Source organism: Lampetra fluviatilis, chromosome 33 (genome assembly GCF_964198595.1).
Source record: "Lampetra fluviatilis chromosome 33, kcLamFluv1.1, whole genome shotgun sequence".
NCBI lineage: Eukaryota > Metazoa > Chordata > Hyperoartia > Petromyzontiformes > Petromyzontidae > Lampetra > Lampetra fluviatilis.
Window position 1 is genome coordinate 5,256,813 of NC_136307.1, and position 20,021 is coordinate 5,276,833.

The 20,021-nt window shown below is 48.6% G+C and overlaps 1 protein-coding gene across 2 annotated transcripts in view; it reads left to right on the top strand.

Annotated features, from left to right (window-relative positions):
- Positions 1-19,607, top strand: part of LOC144943962 (cytoplasmic dynein 1 heavy chain 1-like) — a 63,361-nt gene extending 43,754 nt beyond the window's left edge. For both annotated transcript variants that reach the window (XM_078871877.1, XM_078871879.1), the window contains exons 56-80: positions 50-265; positions 831-1,043; positions 1,621-1,748; positions 2,185-2,338; positions 2,554-2,700; positions 2,907-3,057; positions 3,719-3,972; positions 4,440-4,574; positions 4,802-4,896; positions 5,305-5,479; positions 6,015-6,090; positions 7,016-7,170; positions 7,700-7,811; positions 8,303-8,363; positions 8,872-8,995; positions 9,390-9,503; positions 10,658-10,828; positions 11,236-11,453; positions 11,610-11,713; positions 12,177-12,388; positions 13,131-13,284; positions 13,961-14,103; positions 14,446-14,614; positions 16,480-16,607; positions 17,573-19,607. In XM_078871877.1, the coding sequence (XP_078728003.1) occupies positions 50-265; positions 831-1,043; positions 1,621-1,748; positions 2,185-2,338; positions 2,554-2,700; positions 2,907-3,057; positions 3,719-3,972; positions 4,440-4,574; positions 4,802-4,896; positions 5,305-5,479; positions 6,015-6,090; positions 7,016-7,170; positions 7,700-7,811; positions 8,303-8,363; positions 8,872-8,995; positions 9,390-9,503; positions 10,658-10,828; positions 11,236-11,453; positions 11,610-11,713; positions 12,177-12,388; positions 13,131-13,284; positions 13,961-14,103; positions 14,446-14,614; positions 16,480-16,607; positions 17,573-17,701 (3,738 nt within the window). In that variant the 3' untranslated portion in view covers positions 17,702-19,607. The remainder of the gene's footprint in view (positions 1-49; positions 266-830; positions 1,044-1,620; positions 1,749-2,184; positions 2,339-2,553; positions 2,701-2,906; positions 3,058-3,718; positions 3,973-4,439; positions 4,575-4,801; positions 4,897-5,304; positions 5,480-6,014; positions 6,091-7,015; positions 7,171-7,699; positions 7,812-8,302; positions 8,364-8,871; positions 8,996-9,389; positions 9,504-10,657; positions 10,829-11,235; positions 11,454-11,609; positions 11,714-12,176; positions 12,389-13,130; positions 13,285-13,960; positions 14,104-14,445; positions 14,615-16,479; positions 16,608-17,572) is intronic.
- Positions 19,608-20,021: the final 414 nt, after the last annotated feature.

The window sequence follows — 20,021 nt, forward strand, 5'->3', positions numbered from 1 at the left end:
CAGGCGAGGTAGTTAACATCTCGCCACCGTGGCCTCCTGTGCCCTGCAGTTGAACTACGCAGACATGCTGAAGCGCGTGGAGCCACTCCGAAATGAGCTGCTCAAGCTGGAGGAGGACGCGCAGGAGAACCAAGTGCGGGCGGACGAGGTGGAGCGCATGATCCGCCAGCTGGAAGACAGCATCGCACGCTACAAGGAGGAGTACGCGCTGCTCATCTCGCAGGCGCAGGCCATCAAGGCCGACCTCGCCACCGTCGAGGCCAAGGTGAGCGTGGGTGTCCGGGCCGCTTACATTTCAAGATCGTGCTTCCGGTTAGCATGGTTGGCTCTGTACGGTGTGAAAGAAGTTCAACATACATACGTACATGATGATCTGTAACCTCAAAGAATGTGTCAGAATTTTTAAGGCCTTCAATAGCGTGTCACCTTTTAGTCTTAGGACACTGGCTGTTTTGTGTATTTATTGCTTTTGTCTAGATTCAGTAGATGCTTCACTTTGGCCTTCTTGTAAATTGAACCAAAATCTTCAAGACACCCAGACAAGTTTGTCTGTTTTTATGCACTTGAACTCTGGAACTTGCTCCCGAAGTCAGTTAAGGACTCAATCACTAATTTGTCATCGCATCTTAAGACTGGTGGTTATTTTAGTACATTGTAAAGTAACTTAGGGATGACTTGTGAGATATTTATTTGAGGGTTATATTAATTGATATTCGTTTTATTTTCTTTCCACTCCTCGACGGTGACCTCTCAATTAACCCTGGTGCCACTCCCTGGCGACCCCTTCTCCCCCCCACCTCCTCTCCCCTCTTTGCCCCCCACCCCAACAGGTGAACCGCAGCACAGCGCTGCTGAAGAGCCTGGCGGCGGAGCAGGACCGCTGGGAGCAGACGAGCGAGACGTTCAAGAGCCAGATGTCCACCATCGCCGGGGACTGCCTCCTGTCGGCCGCGTTTGTAGCCTACGCCGGCTACTTTGACCAGCAGATGCGCCAGATGCTCTTCACCACCTGGACTCACTACCTGCAGCAGGCCAACCTGCAGGTACAAGCCCCTGCTGCATCTCTGAAATCTGAAACAGAATTCCTCTTGTGAATCATGCATCTTTTGTTGAATGAGCTTGAACTCGTCTGTAAAAAAACAAATCTTAATGAAGGCCAAATTTTTTTTTTCCTGAAAGAGATTCGGTTATAGCTGAGTCCTGGCACACAGTGGTTGCTGTGAAATGGAGCGCAGTAACAACACTGACACGTGTGGTTGGGGTGGCATTTCTCATGCTTTCTGCGTCATGTCGTGAGAGGAAGCGTCAGTTCAAAACTATCGCATATCCGTGTGTCACTCTGTGCTAGAGGGATGGTCCATGGAATCTGCGTGAAACACCGCTAGTTCTGAAATACCGTCAATGACCTCTTATCCGCAATAGAGGGAGCTGCACTTTTCCCACTTGCTCTGCTGCAGGGAGATGTTCATCTCGTGGTAGTCAAAATAAAAAATATTTAAAATAAAAAGTAATACATTCTCAGAGCTGAAATATAGTCACCAAATGAAGTAAAATAAACCGACATTAAGATTGTTTTTTCAATGTATTTTCTAAAATGTTTTTTGTTATATTGCTTCTTAGTTCCGCTCGGACATCGCACGCACCGAGTACCTCTCAAACGCCGACGAGAGGCTCCGCTGGCAGGCGAACTCGCTACCTTCCGACGACCTGTGCACGGAGAACGCCATCATGTTGAAGCGCTACAACAGGTGAGCATGTGCGCGCACTTGAGCTCTCCGATACAACTATGTGATGCGTCATTTTTACGTTTAAAATGTCGGTGGTTTTTCGCTCAAAGCAGTGTGCGGGGGGGGGGGGGCAGCCCTCATCTCCACTTCACAGCCCTGAGCCAGTGGTGTAACTTCTGTGTACAGGAGGGCGAGTCTATCTTGTAGCACAACCGCTGGTTGATTTCCCACGTAATGGAATTTGTTTTTATTAGCCCCATAAGAGATGAAAGTCTGCGTCAACCTCGTACCAGGATTTTAACTCGCCACCTTCCAATTTTCACACCACGTACGCTACCCCCTCCACCAACCTGCTTTAAAAAAAAAAATCAGAAAATTACATTATGCAAGGTAATACTGCTTTCCGTTCTCATATCGTAACGTGAATTATTTTTTACCGCCACCATCTCCGTTATAGGTACCCTCTCATCATCGATCCGTCGGGCCAGGCGACCGAATTCATCATGAACGAGTTCAAGGATCGTAAGATCACGCGCACCAGCTTCCTGGACGACGCCTTCCGCAAGAACCTGGAGAGCGCCCTGCGCTTCGGGAATCCCCTGCTTGTGCAGGTGACCACCCTCGACTACACCATCGCTACACATGCCCTAACAGTTGTGTTGGTGGTGCCAGTGGGTCGGAGCATTGAGTGAGCTTGGTGTTTTCTTGAAATGTGATACTGGCCTTGGATAGTTAACACTTTTCAGCGATGAATTTTCACGTACCCGGTATTTATGTTTTGTGAGTGGGGGTCGTGAATGCGTCAAGCTTTGTGTTTCTGCCGCAGGACGTTGAGAGCTACGACCCGATCCTGAACCCGGTGCTGAACCGGGAGGTGCGGCGTACAGGCGGCCGCGTGCTCATCACGCTCGGCGACCAGGACATCGACCTGTCGCCGTCCTTCGTCATCTTCCTTTCCACCCGAGATCCCACGGTACCGCCAAATTTGTCTGTTGTGTTCTAAATTGGAATACGAAAACCACGACACAATAGAGGCACTTTTTTGTTTCATCTCCAAAACATTGTCGATTCACGGTAGTACCGACCATTTTGCCTTCCCACATCTCCGCTCGTGACATTCGTTGAGTCCAAAATGAACGTGGTGTTCTCGCTCTCTCTCTCTCTCTCGCTCGTTCACAGGCCGAGTTCCCGCCGGACCTGTGCTCGCGCGTGACCTTCGTGAACTTCACGGTGACGCGCAGCAGCCTTCAGAGCCAGTGCCTCAACGAGGTGCTCAAGGCTGAGCGGCCGGACGTGGACGAGAAGCGCTCCGACCTCCTCAAGCTGCAAGGTCGGCAAGCTTGCCGCACTGTCCCTCCATCGATACCACCCCACTGCTCCTGGGAAGCCTGCTCATAGACTAAAAAAAAAATTGTCACAAAACGCGAGCCTGTTACAACACATTGCATAGCTTACTCAACCAGGTGACATCGTCCGCGTGGTGATCTTGTCCGAATTGCTCAGGAATCGCACGCAGCTGAGGTGTGTGTTTTTGGCAGCTGCCAAAGGATGAAATGCCAGATGGAGAGAACTTTAGAGCCACGTTGTTCATTACTACTGTGACATCACGCGTTACCCTGTGTTTCGCCTCGCATTTGAACAACTAAGTATAGATAGGAGGTGGGCAGGCCAGGTTAGACTGGTACACCTGCCTGGATTGGTCAGTTCAATTGTTCGCAGGGTAGTCTAAACACAGATAACGAGGCTTTCCTGCGTAAATAAATACGTGCATCAAATCGAGCAGGCAATGTTTGATTTTAGATTTGTATATGTTCAATCAAGTATATATTTCTGTAGATGTCTACCATCATCTATCACAAGCGTAAAGAAAAAAGTGTGATTCAGGAATCCTGCCGTGACCCCAAAACTGTGACGATTCGTCAAATCGCAGAAGCCTTGAATTGCGACGCCCCCCCCTTGCCATTTGCCCGTTCCGCGTTTCCGGCCTGCAGGTGAGTTCCAGCTGCGTCTGCGGCAGCTGGAGAAGTCGCTGCTGCAGGCGCTGAACGAGGTAAAGGGGCGCATCCTCGATGACGACACCATCATCACGACGCTGGAGAACCTGAAGCGCGAGGCGGCCGAGGTGACGCGCAAGGTGGAGGAGACTGACGTGGTGATGGCCGAGGTGGAGGCCGTGTCGCAGCTGTACCTGCCCCTGTCCAAGGCCTGCAGCTCCATCTACTTCACCATGGAGTCCCTCAATCAGGTGAGGGGGTGGAAAAGGCGGTGGTGCCGGTTCTAAAGGGGACAGCCATTGGGGGTGGATGGGTGGTGGTAGGTGATAGCTGGTAGCAGGATTAATAATAATAAAAGCGAAAAAATTAATTGAATCACGACCCTGAATTGTGACAATTCTTTGAATTACGAGGGTTGCGAAACAGCTTCTGCACAAGTCACGGGATCCGTAAAAAAATATATTTGTGGAAATTGGCAATGTAGACATAGATGTTCTACAGCACTTCTTCTTTGATGTCATTTATATAAACAAGATTATTCTCTTGGAGTAGATGCGATTATCCATCAGTGACCTCTAGGTTCCACGAAAACGCAACTGTGAGAATCCCTGATTTTGAGTGAATCTTACATTTAACGCCTTCATAATGAACTCTTCTTTACATCTGTGTTTGTGTGTTGTGTGTGTGTGTCTGAAAATGTGCGTGGTGCGGTGCACAGATCCACTTCCTGTACCAGTACTCGCTGCAGCTGTACCTGGACATCTACCATGCGGTTCTGTATGAGAACCCGCGGCTGCAGGGGGTGCGCGACCACACAGCTCGGCTCGACACCATCACCAAAGACCTCTTCCAAGTGCGGTTCGCAGCGCAGCGCTTTGGAACACGCGCGAGTGCTTGTACACCAACGCGACACACATTGGCACTGCCACTAGCACCTCCGATTTAGTACGGTGTGAAATAACTTCAACATCATACATACACCAGGATGGTACCTGCCTGCACATGAAGTAGCTCGCGTAACACAAGGTATGGGCCGTGGACTCACCGCGCTTAACGATATTTGCGCACGCGCGTGTGCAGGTTGTGTACAGCCGCGTGTCTCGTGGGATGCTGCACCAGGACCACGTCTCCCTGGCCGTGCTGCTAGCCCGCATCAAGCTCAAGGGCACCACCAGGTGTGTCACGGTGCAGCGATGCCCGGGAAGTCAAATTGGGTCACGGTCTGACCATCGTCAAAGGTTGCCTCGTTCCCTTGAGAATATCTCAGTGCCTCCCTCGAATATGCCGTTCGTGGGAAGCACACACGTGTTATCCATGGCTTTGGAAGCGGGGTTTGTGGATCGCGCAAGTATCAATCGCGTGTGCATGTGTGATGCCCAACCTGCTGGGATGAAGGATTTATCTGTCGAGGGAAGTAATGTGGAGCGAGGAGTTTCTGGGCTATCTGAGGATTTGTGGGCACGTGCTCCTATGTGTGTGCTCGTGTGGCGTGCTTGCTGTGTATGGACGTGTGGGTGCCTCTCTATGCACGTGCACTTACCTTTGCTTGTGTAAATACCTGCGTGTGTGTGTTCGTACGTCAGTGAGCCGTCGTACGACGAGGAATTTCAGCACTTCCTGCGCGGGAAGGAGGTTGTGCTGAACGCTGCGAACCTCCCCAAGGTGAAGGGTCTCTCGGCCGAGCAGACAGAGGGTATGATGCGCCTGAGCCGCGTGCCAGCCTTCAACAACCTGCCGCTGCATGTCAAGGCCGACGAGGTGAGCCACGTCTCGACAAAATGTCAGCGGGTTGCATCCGGGTTCCATCACGGTCTGGCTGCCAAAGTCGTTTTAATAAGTGAGCAGCAAAATTTTACATAGAATGAAAAGTGAAAAGGTTGTGGGGGGGGGGGGCTTAGCGAAGGTACAAGAAGTAGAACTACAGTTTGGTAAGGGGTGATGCAAGGGGCTGGTTGGAAAGTTGATTATGCATGGGGCTGGTGTCTAGTTAACGAGTTGGGATTAAGGGAAGGGCTCGTGTTTGGTTGGTTACTTGGGGATAAAGCTATTGTCTGGTTGCTTGGTTTGTGAGGGTTATAGGTAGACTTAGTGTCTAGTTCACGAGTGTGGTCATGGTTCGTGATAGGGGGCAGGGTCTGGTTGACTAGTTTGTTAGGGCTAGGGTCGGCAGAGTTCGACCACTGTTGGCGATGTCTCGTCGACAAGGCCAGCACAAATCACTGTCGTGTGAGGTTTAACGCTATTTCTCGTTCGCTTTCCCACCCCGAACCCGTCGTCCCCTGTGTCGCTTCAGCAATTCTACATCTGGCTGGAGATGGGCTCACCCGAGCATATGGTCCCCACCGTGTGGGACGTGGAAACGCCGCTCAGTGAGTGTGTGCAGTCACTCATGGCGGCACGCTGTGTGGGTGCCCCGGGCGTGTGATTTGTTTTTTTTTGCCCCCTTTTATGAATCGATGAATTGGCACAATGCGTGGTCATGATGCAATTCAAAAATGGGTCAGTTTTAGTCTTTTTTACATTGTGAAATATAGTTCCTCTAGTGGCTGCATGGGTTTAAATTACCAATTATGCGGAACTTAAATAAATACAACAATTTTACATGTACAATATACCGTCAGTCCAAGAATCAAGTTTAATCAGTGAATTCATGCATCGTTACATGCCTAATACATATATTTATTCATCATAACCATGAGAGAGTCCATTGAGACCATTTCATTGTAGCAAGCTGGGATGTAAGCGCTTGAACGCAACATCGACCTTTTCCAGGAGTTGGCAGTCCAAAAAGTGTTGAGCTTTTAGTTCTGTCCCCTCGTGTGTGGGGGTATTCTCTAGATCCTCTGGTTTCCCCTCGCACACAAAACACTCAGTAATATAATCGGCCAAACATCCCAGCACAGCATGCTCCAGAGAACGAGCCTTGAGACTTTCTTGGGTGAGTAAATACAATTGTTTGAATTTATAAGGGTTTGCAAACCTTCAATGCATTCAAATTCAAATGTCAAACTCCTAGGCCAGTTGTATAAACACCGCTCGCTTTGAGTCAGCTGGTTGGTCATTTCATTGCGTTGTCAGTGCCCAGAGGCTAATTCCATGAAGCACATTTCATCTCAACATGTATTTCTATGAATGGCGAACTGAAGTAAAATTCTACTTGCACTGTTTATGCAACCGGCTCCAGGGCGCTGTCTCTGCTGTGGGTCGTTGATTTTGCGCGCCATTGCCTCTACCATGGTTGTGTTTGGCGGTGCTCGGAGACCCGTCGTAACGACTGCTTGTGCTGTCGTGCAGCCCCCTGCGGCCAGGCCATGTACCAGCTGCTGGCGATCCAGGCCTTCAGGCCCGACCGCTTGCTTGCCATGACGCACTTGTTTGTGGGCAAGGTGTTCGGCGAAGCTTTCGCATCCGAGCAGCAGATGGACCTGGGTGCCATCGTGGACGCCGAGGTGAGGACGGGCTTTTGTGTGTCGTGGGCAGCGCAATTGCAGTGGATAGCGCACTGCGCCACGAACCCGGCAACCCGAGGTTCGATTCGCGCTCATGGGCAACGCTCGTGGCAAGTATTTGAACCGGTGCTGGGCCCCTCCTCTCGGCTTCAGTGTGTTAACATCAGCATTGGGGAAGCAGAGGATCTGGCCACCCACTTCCTAGTGTGCTGTACCAGCCTAAATAGGTGCTCGCTCACAGGACTTGCCCCAACAGTCTGTAAAAGGCAGACAACGAAGATCTTTGTCTTTTGTTTGTGCTCACCTGGTATGGAATGTGGAAAGATAATACTGGGTCAGAGCGCTGAGCCGGCAATGTTGAGACTTCTGGGTTTAAACGTTCTCGTTTTCAGCCGCACGCGACTAAAACAGATTCTATCGGTTTCGTCTCGGCGCACTATTACAGCGAATGCACTCTGCGGTTGGCACGCACGAACTCACGTTAATTGCGTGGAGCTGTTGTCATCATCATCGTCTTTGTTGTGGACAGGTGAAGCCCGGCACGCCGGTGCTCATGTGCTCCGTGCCCGGTTACGATGCCAGCGGGCAGGTGGAGGATCTCGCAACGGAGCAGAGCAAACCACTCACCTCTATCGCCATTGGTAAGGTCACACGGCCCATCCTTCCTCTCTCATCTTGTTTCTCCTTAATCTCTTCCTCATTTTCGCCCGTGCCACCTTGTCACTTTCCTTCACGTCTTCTCACAGTGCGTGTGTGTTATTCCTATGTGAATGATCATCACACGTGTTCATGAGTGAGAATTATTCTCCCTGGCAGTTGCTGCAGAAAATCCAAAAACTTTTTTTATGACACTCTCCTGGTTTCTTTGGACAGCTATCTGTGCTGCAGTATGCAGAACCTCACAATGGGGGAGGGGGGTGATACTTTATTCTTTGCACCCAGCTGCGTGCACAGAATTTATAGTGCTCCTAAAGAATCAAGAGTGTATGGTGTGCATCTCCACACAGTCAATAACTCCTTGTCCAGCTACCTTTTGTGCCTATGTTTTTTGGGGTTGAGCCGTCGGCGATTAAAAATTAACGGTGGATTCCGCTCCACCTTCTCTTTCTTCACCTCTGCTCGACCCACTCAGGCTCCGCCGAAGGCTTCAACCAGGCAGAGAAGGCCATTAACTCCGCCGTCAAGTCTGGCAGGTGGGGAGGAGTTCTGTTAACGGTCGTTAAGCGATAGCTGGTATTTATAGCACCTTGCAAAAGGCTTGAGTGTTTTGTTCAGTGCTTAATTGTTGTTGTCTGCAATTGCTGCTCGCTGGAATGAATACTGAACGCGAGTAAGGATCGATTATGTTGGGTGAGAGAAATTTCCTGAGACTCTACGAGCCAAACTTAAGGCTCCTCGAATGAGATGGGGCATCTGTGTCGAATGTGTCTGTGATTGATAGTTTCAGACAGCAGAAACGTATTCCTGACGACAGGAATGCCATCCATGGACTCATGATAATTTGTCAACTTACACTGAACAAAGGTCAAAAGCCTAACCATTGCAGCAGTGCAGCAATGAGTTGCGTGTACAAATTATTTTAACGGATTGCTTAAGGTGGTGCCCGTATGCCAGTCCTGTGGCTTACATTATGACCTCTTGACCTGCATCATGACCTCACGACCTCCATCATGACCCTCGATCTCGGTGCCGCGTGCTCAGGTGGGTAATGCTCAAGAACGTTCACCTGGCGCCCGGCTGGCTCATGCAGCTGGAGAAGAAGCTGCACTCGCTGCAGCCCCACACCAACTTCCGCCTTTTCCTCACCATGGAGATCAACCCCAAGGTACGGCTCCTAACCCCTATGGGGGCAGAGGCAGTGCTTTGGACAGTTGCTTGGGGTGTCTCAGGCTTTGAGTCATTGGTAATGAATGATGTTAAAAGAGCAGGGATGATTTGAGATGTTGAACACCTTCCCTCCTTTCTTTCCTTGTATTTCTCATCTGCCTTGTTTTTATTATTTCAATTCTTCTTGTTTCCCATTCCTACTTGTCATTCCCATCTCTCATCTACTCTGGTCTTTATATCTCACTTGCATCACCCACACTTTCTCAACTACCGTATCGACTATCCGTAAAACATTTTTCTCATGTCTCTTACCTCTTCTTTATCTCTCTGATCGATCATTCCGTTCGATTCCCACCACCCCCATATCCCCCACCTCCCAATGTCTCTGGCAGGTTCCGGTGAACCTGCTGAGGGCTGGCCGCAGCTTCGTGTTTGAGCCTCCGCCCGGCGTCAAGGCCAACATGCAGCGCACACTGAGCAGCGTGTCGGCCGCTCGCATGTGCAAGGTGAGGGTCATGGTGGGGGTGGTCGCCACCTTCACTGCTGTCACCCACGATTCCGAACCCCCACCCCCACGGCTCATGGCGACACGAGAACAGGGTTCACGATGTTTCATTACCGTTACGCAGACAAGACTGCATGTTAATTGTATTTAAGCATTAAATCTGCTGTGTTAAGCTGAAAATATGCTCAGCGCTGTTGGTGTCACGGCGATTACGTAATTAAACCCTTGACTCGTTACAAAAAAAATCGAGAGCCAATTTGCACCAATGACTGAGTTGCTTAATTTAGAAATGGGTGAGAAACCGTTGGGGTGAAATTTCCACGAATAATTTTTTTTTATAAACTAATGAAATGGCCTGAAATAGAATTATTATCACGTGTCCCGAGTCTCTTAATGAGCAATGCGCCAGTGTCTTTTCTTTTTGAAAATGTGCCAATGGCTTCCATAACCCATAACTGGGAAAATGGCCGAAGTGCAATATTTATCAACCATTTATTTAAAAATGGGAAAAATCTGGATGTAGTATTCTAGCACAGAAATTCTAACTTTGTGTATCCCAAGAAAGCATTGGCACCTTCCTTGATGGCTCTGAACTAGTGGTGGAAGTTTGGCAAGAAGTCAGTCTATCTGTAGGACAACACTGATTACTATTAATGATAATGTTTTGTATTTGGGTAACCCTTGCATCAGATGATATTTTTTTTGGACAGCCACGCAAGCAAATCTTTTTAGAGACCAGACGTCCTTGAACCTTTTTAACCATAGACCCCCATTTCTTTGGCTAATAAAACGTACGACCCAGAGAAGTGTGATGGTATCAGTTGACCTAAATTTGATTTTGCCGATTGAACAGACTCGATTTAAAGCTTTCGTGACTGCAGGGATTCATCTTCTTGGTTCTTTCGGTAAAGTCACGTAGAAGGGAAATAATAAAATAATAAAAATGAAACATAATAAAATTCTTATTTTATTATGTTTTTTTTAATTTTCCTTCTACGTGACTTTACCGAAAGAACCAAGAAAATAAACAGACTCCTTCATTTAATTTTTTTTTATTATAAACGCTTTGGCCGAGCGCATCCTCACTGCTGTCACGATGTTCCGGCCTGCCCTGTGCTCAGGAAAATGTCATGCCCGCTTCCTGCCGCACCACAGGCCCCGGGCGAGCGGGCGCGACTCTACTTCCTGGTGGCGTGGTTCCACGCTGTGGTGCAGGAGCGCCTGCGCTACGCGCCGCTCGGCTGGGCCAAGAAGTACGAGTTCAGTGACTCCGACCTGCGCTCGGCGTTCGACACGGTCGACACGTGGCTCGACGATACCGCCAAGGTGCTGTCCCCCCCCTCTCCTCCCTCTTCTTCGTCATCCTCTCTTCGTCCATCGCTGTGCGCCCCTCGTCCATGCACCCCCCCCCACTCCCCGGCTCCTCATCCACCCCAGCTCCCCCTGGTCCACTCCTACGTTCCACTCGTTAATTCCACGCTTCTTTTGCACAAAGGCAGAGTCGTTGACGGCAAAAACAAGTGAACAGCTTGTTGTCTCGTCGAAAGTGTGATCGTGCTTTATGTTCACTGCAACTATGTCTACACAATCATTGTTTTGAATCTCGTAAAATGGTTATTTATCCAGTTGTTTTTTCCGCAACTTGCTTAATATACACGTGCTTGCCTTGCCCTTCAGTGTAAAACCGTGCATCTGAAGCATCGATCGCTGCTGCCGCTGCTCTCCCACCGCAGGGCCGGCAGAACATCTCGCCGGACAAGGTGCCGTGGACGGCGCTCAGGACCCTCATGTCGCAGTCGATCTACGGCGGCCGCATCGACAACGAGTTCGACCAGCGGCTGCTCAACACCTTCATCAATCGCCTCTTCACGACGGCGAGCTTCGACGGTGACTTCCGGCTCGTCCGGATGGTGGACGGGAAATCCGACATCCTCATGCCGGACGGCATACGGTACGAGAAAATCCAGTGCAGTGCAAGAGATGATAGGGTCCCGCGGCCAATGCTGTTTTTGCAGTATCCGCTTGGGAGTTTGGTACTGGTGTATATTTGTGTGTATTTGCTCACCGCTGTGCGTATGTTTTTGGTGCGTGCGTGTTGGTGAGACAGACGGGAGGAGTTTGTGCAGTGGGTGGAGATGTTGCCCGACAACCAGACACCATCCTGGCTCGGTCTCCCCAACAATGCCGAAAAGCTTCTGCTCACCACGCAAGGTAGGGCAACTGAGTGACGTCGCGTGTGGATGTATCTGCACACGTGCACATACGTCCACACAACTCTGACATATGCACAGCGCACACGAAAATATATTTACATACTTCTGCATACAAACTCCCACGCATGTCTGTATATACTGCACACACAAACTGACAAATCCACATATGCACAACACACGCACTTGCATGCGCGCACACAACACAAACAACGGCACGTACCCCCTAATCCCCAATCGTCGCACGGCGCACACCACTTCGCCAAAATTCCTGCCAATACATTCGAAAGATCCCGAATGTTGCCCCCTATGTGGGTAGGGCAGTGAGCTCACAACCACCTTCCCTTGCCCCGTGGGCACCTGGCCCCTTGGGCTTGTTGTCTACGGAATACTTCACGCTTTTTATAATAAAAAAAGAAATAAAAAACATCTAAAGACCGTCGGCCTCCACTCTCAACCGCCAGGCACGGACATGCTGAGCAAGCTGCTCAAGATGCAGCTTCTGGAGGACGAGGAGGACCTGGCTCATCAAGCGCCCGAGAAGAAGCGGCGCCCCAGCTCCACGTCGGACGGCCGCCCCGCGTGGATGCGCACGCTGCACACGACGGCGCTCAACTGGCTGGGCCTCGTGCCGGACGCGGTGGGGCTCCTCAAGCGCACCGTCGAGAACATCAAGGTGAGTCTGCGGTCCGGGCCCAGTGTGGCCAGCGATGTCTGTGAGCGGTGGGACTTAGCGGGTGACCAGGTGGTTCAGGGTGGCTGATAATGTTTGTAATGGACTTTTGTTGAACCCAGTTTCCAGGTCACAAATCTTGAATTTCAGATACCTGTGGTTAAACTGGGTTGTCAAGGGTAACGAGGTGATGGTCATCTCGGGTTTCTCACCAATGAGTGGATATTAAAATCAGTATATTGCAATCTATGGAGATGACAACAGATTCACTTTGTATGCGTGATGTTGCAATTGAAGTGACCTTGTAAATAGTTATGTCATCACTTCCCAGTGGCCATTATTATTAATATAAATTTTATTGTTTACCCAAGAAAGCCACATTCTTTTTCAAGATTGTTTTTCAGGTTTTTGCAGTAAGGGAGCAGTGTTGCTTTGTGTAACCCAAATTAAGTAATTCGCAGATACATTTTTCATTGCTTGGGATGTTTTACCAATACCACTAACATTTTCAGCTGACATGGGGCAATGATAGTGCTTGCTGCTGGGAATTGCAAATGGAAATGTCATCTCATAACGTGCCAATCGTATGCATCATTAAAATATATTTGGCGTCGATGAAAACAATTCTATAACTTCGTGGTGTCTCGCCACTTGCACTCCGTGGCTTGGGGCTCGCAGCACCAGTGCACGGCCCTCATTCCCTCTTCCCTCCCACCCCCTTCCCCTACCCGACGCGCCCTGCCAGGATCCGCTCTTCCGCTTCTTCGAGCGCGAGGTGAACACGGGCATGAAGCTGCTGCAGGTGGTGCGCGGGGACCTTAAGGACGTAGTGCATGTGTGCGAGGCCAAGAAGAAGCAGACCAACTACCTGCGCACACTCATCAGCCAGCTCGTCAAGGGTGAGGGCCTCCCCCGAGTGTCGCCACATGCGTGCCCTTCTCTCGCTCCAAAGGGAAAGGGGCGCCGTCATCGAATGCCTTTGCGTGGCAAGGAAAGAGCGCCCCAGGCAATCGTGTTTTGGAATTTTCGCCTTGCTCCCCAGATCAACCAGATCTCGGAAGCTACGAGCAGAGTTGAGATTGGTTAGTACTTGGGTGGGGAAGACTCCTCTGGAATACCAGGTGATGGAGGCTTGGGTTGCGAGGTGGCCAGTGAGATTGATTCTTGAATTTGTCATTGCGGAGCTTTGATATATGTTGCCCCTGTCACATTAGTGTTTTATCTACATAATTTTGTTTGTTCCCGTGTGAGTGTTTTCGGAGTGGTAGTGAAGTGGTTTATATACTCTGCTCCAATCCCAGCCAAGCTGGTTTCTCCTCTGAGCCATGCACAACATGGGTCACAAGTGGGATTTGAACCATTCCTGTGTCTCCCATCTCTTGACTTAACCTTAAATAAACATCCTGGTGCATTGGGTAAACATCACCACTGGGGGAGACAAAGGTAGCTGGGTGCGATGCTGGCTATCACCGCCCCCTCATGCGCCATGCCAGCTTTAATAGGTGCTCGCAAACACTCTACTAAATGCTATGCGGGGGAGGAAACTTTCATCTTTGTGTGTGTTCTTTGTCTTAGGCATAATTCCACGTAGCTGGGGGCTGTACACGATTCCCGCCGACATGACGGTGCTGCAGTGGGTGTCTGACTTCAGTGATCGCGTCAAGCAGCTGCAGAACATCTCAGAGCGTGCGGCAAGCGGCGGCGCCAAGGAGCTCAAGGTGGGGGCGACACCCCGCCCACCCCAACTTCCCCACCACTCGCGCCCACACATTCGCACACCCACCCGCATGGTGACCCATCCCACCCACCCACCCACACCGTTCACTCTGCAAGAGAGACCTAGAACACCGCTTTACATTGTCATCATTAGCAATCTTCTTTTGTACGGCTGATGTATATGCAGAGCAAAAACTACAATTTCCCATTCATGTGGGTTCAAGCCAGAATGTGAAATTGTAGTCGTTGCTCTATCAATTAACCATGATCGACACAAAGCTATCGACGAAGGCTCCCCCACGATGGCTGACGATGGTCACGATGATGACTTTTTTTCCCGACAGAACCTGCACGTGTGGCTGGGCGGCTTGTTCGTGCCGGAGGCGTACATCACGGCCACGCAGCAGTATGTGGCGCAGGCCAACAGCTGGTCACTGGAAGAGCTGGCGCTGGAGGTGTCTGTGACGAGCCTCCAGCACGCCGCCCTCGACTCCTGCAGCTTTGGCGTCACAGGTTCGTCATGCTTCCCAGCCACCACACACATCCCCCTGCCCCTACACCCTCATGGTGCCCGCTCACATCGCGTGGCCGGGTGGCTGCAGTCGAAGAGCTAAGTTTCATAATCGCAAACGTCTGTGATTTGGGTTCTGAAGTTTGATGTCGTACTCTGCCTCCTATTCAGTTGGCTCTTAATGGTCGTATTGGACCACTGAGTCAGCACTAAGATGATGGAGGTCAAAATCAGGACACTTAAACATGATTAAACAATGTCTTTTTTTCGTTGATTGTCTCACCCAATCACCAATAACTGCAATGTATATTAATTGAAAAATGGTTATGCGCTTAGCTTTTAAACTAGCCCCACTCAGGATATTAACATATCTAAGTGCTTAGCTTACTCCTCTTCGCTCCCTGTGGAGCATAAGGCCACCACAAGCGCACGTCATGCCGGACGGTCTTTATCAGCTTTCTCTGCTTCACCCCAAGACAGACCCCCATGGTCTTTAGATGTCTAAGTGCACCAGGCTCTAAATTTGCAAACTTCTAAGGTTATCCCTAACTTGCTCAATTGGGATTATAATTGGCAAACATCACCCCCTACTGGCAAAATAATTGACGATGGTCACAATGATGACGTTTTTTTAGAAACGTGTTTCGAATATTTGGCTGCTATAAATTTCCGATAGATGATAAGCCACTTTGTCGAGCAGTCATTTGTTGCCAGATCGCTTCTGAAAAAGAGCTGGAAAGCTCCGTGGGCCTGCCCGGTAAAATTTTAAAATAAATTCAGTTTAATTACCCGTTTGCAGGTCAGGTGCTAAGTCACCTTATGCTTAAAGGGAGCAGTTGCCACTGGTGATGACCCTTGAAAATGTGTTGAAATAGGATGTCATGTAAAGCGCTCAGACATCCCGACCCAAAGGACAGGGGGTGCTCTATCAGGAACAAATCATCTTCATTATCCATTATTACCAGTGGATGATGGACACGCGGTGAACTGCTCTTCCAATAGAAAAATGAGTGCCGCACTGTTGCTGCTGCGTTAAAGTCATAGCATTGCCTCCATAAATTGTTTGATGGTGTCCTCTTCTTGGGCCGTTCACGAGCGTGGCTTTCTGCTGGCTTGTGGAGTTCAATTCGTGATGTTGATTTGCCTCATGATATGGTTAACTCGTGATAAGTTATCTGGTCATCTAATAAAACCTATCCTTGTGCTTGCCATAATCCATTTTTACGTGCACAACTGAATGCGTGCGTCTGATTTATACATATTAAATATTCATGTAAATTATGTGAATTCTTCAAATTCACAGCGGTCTGCATTTATCAAGCAGGAACATTATCGACTCCCGAATCAAATTGCACCCCTGAATCACGATTCCCTGAATTATTTACGCTAGGAATCATTATGGCTCTACCGATAGCAACATGTTTGGTGATGTGTTTTTATTACCGCTGTGCGAATACAATTGAGTGTAGCTATAAATAATGCAATTAGATGCTTGGAAGGCGATGGCATGTAGCCATGTTACATGACCATGTTACATAGCTCTGCCTCGACCCTTCCACGGTCTCAATAGCATGCAGACTATTGAAGTATATAAAATTGGTTTGTATTTAATTATAATGTATTTCTTGATTTTCATATTTCCTTATATTTGAACTGTATGCGTGCATTTTTTTTCCTGTTTGTAATATGTAAGCTTCCCTAATTTATATTTGACACTTTTTCATTTTTCGTTTTCTACAATCTAAAAGTGTTATTTGAAGCGAAGGCGGGGGGGTTTCAGGGGACCTCGTAAAAACGTGTGGCATTAATTAAATAAAGACTGAGGCGCATCGCCTATAACCGCCTGATCCTCGTCCCCCTGGAGCAGGCTTGAAGCTGCAGGGGGCCGCGTGCAACAACAACAAGCTGTCGCTGTCCTCCGCCATCTCCTCCGACCTGCCCCTGACGCAGCTGCGCTGGATCCGACAGACGTTGGCCCAGGCCAAAACAAACCTGGTATGTCCCCGTCGGTGGCTCCGTGGTGCCCCCTTTGTATGCCTCGCCGCTCTGCATCCGTCATTGTCCGAGTCTATCCCAATTTCTTGGGAGATTCGGCTCGAGTGCTTGCGGCAAGTGCTGGAGATTAAACGTCTATCTTGGAGTTCTTGTTTAAACTTACGAGTTAAACGATTTTTATATGTGATGCTGGTGGCAGTGGTGCACAAATACAAAAAAACGTCGAGAGAGATGGTCTCTCTTCTATGAAAAATTGTCATTGCCCAAAAGGTTTTCCGCTACATATTTCCTTTATTGCGGTATTATTGACAAGTTGGTTGAGTTTTTTGTTGTTTTAACCATAGATGAGGGCGCACTTTGCCGAGCAGTCTCTCATAAGCAGTGCATGAGTTGATCAGTTATTTATCTCACTTGTCAGTATACCCAGCGGTGGGAACACTCAGTGGTGTTTTTTTTAAAGGACTGTAACTTCAGATAATATTTGGATAACCGTCAAAAAGTTTGACATTTGATTGACCGTATAACGAAATCGGTCTGTACCACCCAGTGGTTTACCAATTTAGTTTGGGAGCAGTTTCTGCTGCAGTCTGTAAACTACGGTATAATATACATTATTTAAAGTATTAATATAAAATTTATTTTATTGGTTAGATAAAATCGTAAACTTGAATAGGAATTAAGTACTGTTTTAATTAAATTGTTGTTTATTAACGCTGATGTATACATCCGTGCAAAGCAGAAACGCGTATCTTATTATCTCGTGAATGTATTGATAGTTTGTTCCGTGTTTATATCCATTCTGTTTGTTCACTGCAACTGTCTCCATTATTTTTTTAATTTGCTTTTAATGACAACAAGCGGATGATCATATTGTATTTACGGTGGACACTTGTTGAACATGCGCAAGAGCGATGGGTGTGTTTTTTTTGTTTGTTTGACGCCGCTGCCTGCGCCGTCCCCTCCAGGTGACGCTGCCCGTGTACCTGAACTTCACGCGCGCCGACCTCATCTTCACCATCGACATGGAGATCGCCACCAAGGAGGAACCGCACAGCTTCCACGAGCGCGGCGTCGCCGTGCTGTGCGCCGAGTGAATCCCCCCACAACCTGCCGCCTTGCCCGTCGCGTTCTCCGTGCACGCCGTCGCCAGCCAATGAAATCCTTCGTCTCCCGCTGCTGTCACACCCTTCACATCGCCATGCCTCGACTCTCCATCCCTACATTTTTGCAAGACTGGCGTTCACCACATGCATCGGCATCGGCGTTGTATAGTCACCATTGGCTCTCCCCTAATAATAGCGTCACTACCGTATCCTCGACATCAACGCTGTTGTTCACTTCACTAACAATTCCTGTCCACCTCACCACTCCACCTTTCACATGGCCAATGTGCCATCTATACCTTCTCTCCTATAAACAACATCACTTCTCCATATCTCCACTTTGTCATCAACTCATTCACCAACCCATCTCTCCTCACCAAAAACACGCATCATTATCACCACCACCACCCCTTTTTCACCACTCCCTGCACACCATCAGTACCATCATCCTTTTCTCACCACCCTCAATGCTGGTCGTGCGATACTCGCACTCCAGAAACCCCCAAGGGGGGGGACGGGGGACTGTTCTTTGTTCTCAGAGCGGCGTCATGTGGGTTTTGCGACACCTTACTGGGCACGTTGATGGCCAGGCCGTGACCGGGAAAACCTCCTGCTGACATTTGTAGCATTAGCACTTGACCAATTATATTATGAATCCCCTGACGAGCCAGACGAGTGGCTCTGCTGGCGAAAGCCTGGTTACATGTTCTGTACGCTCCGGAGACTCGGACTCCAGAGCTGGGTTTGGTTTTTTTTTTATATCAGAAGGATCAGAGTAAGTGTTTGTGAAGGCTTGAGATGAGATGTTGATTGATTTCAATTTCCCTTCGTTGGGGAATTTTTTTTAAAGATTGACACGAGAGTGGTTGCAGCAAAGAGGCGCAAAATCGGCACAACGGCTACATTTTGGAGGCTACCATATCAATGACCGTTCACCTGTAGAAATGTATTCAGGCCATCGCCATAGCATTCTGTTTTATTATTTTCCATAGCGATGCAAGAGCAGTCCTCTCACCCCAATTGTCACCCTATCGTGCTTTTCGTCATTGCAATGGGAAAAAATAAATGAAATTCTGTGGAGGTGGTTTCGTTGAACAGAAGCCAAATAAGGAGATCCCTTATATTTTCACATCAATGGAAATGAATTGCGGGTCGCTGTTATTGATCTCGCTGAAAGTGATCGGTCATCACATTGGTCATTATCTGAAAGTGATGGTCTCTGTCTGAAAGATCCCTATAGAAGTGATTGCCAGTTGTGTTTGCAGCAGCATACTTGACCGGTTTTACAAAGATCATGCCATTTTTGAAGCGCCACATGCCGTTTTAGTAGGCGTGTAACGATTCAACGATTAAAATGTATAAATTTGTTCACGATACGTTTATCAAATAATGCAGGTAAGAATCGTAATTTTGATTCGTATACATTTGCATTATTGATTCCTTATAAACCTTGCAGACAATTCGAGGCTTGATGTTTACCAAAATGAGAAATGCGATTATCGAATCAAATTGCAACCCCTGACTCGTGTAACTTCATCGCATTATGGGGGGAGGGGGGTTTGCGAATTGTTACACGGCTACCACCAATTGGTCGATTGTGGGCAATCGGTCACCAGCCAGCTTGTTAAAAGTTGGTGCCGAGTGCCTACAGGGACTGCGGCATTATATCGTCTCGTGAGAACCCTACGCTGCTGGAGAGCAGTGTCTGGGTGCTGGAGAGTGAGGAGAATGTTGGCATTTGGCAAGTTTCCGTTCTGAGTTTTGTCTCTAGAAATAACGAGTGAGAAGGTTTGAGGTGTCGGTCCAAAGATTGTTCAGAGAGGTCCATCGGAACTTTTAACCAAGGCAATTATAACCGCTTTTTCTGCAGATATTACCTAATAAATTGCTATCCCTGCGACATGTGTGCGGTGTCTGTGCGAGCATTATAGTTGTTTGGTTTTCTCAAGGCCCCTGTTGAACCCAATTGTGGCAACAGATGAACTTCGGGTGCAGTTGTGCACCATGAGAAAATGAGCAAAGAAACATTTATTTACAGAGGAAATTGTAAATCCTTTATTTACCAAGGGAAACCATCCCCAGGTTTCCTCGGGAAGTTATTTTTCAGTTTGGTTCTTCTTGGGAATGTTTGGTCAATTCCATGCTTTTTTCCATATAGATTTTAATGAAAATAATATTGACTTGAGTCTTCACGGGGAGTAAAAATTTGTAGAAAATTCAACAAGGGACCTGTGGTAGTGGTGTACACATTTAAAAATGCACAACTTTGTTAACACTGCCCTTATTGGAAAATTAGACGTAACACACGTTT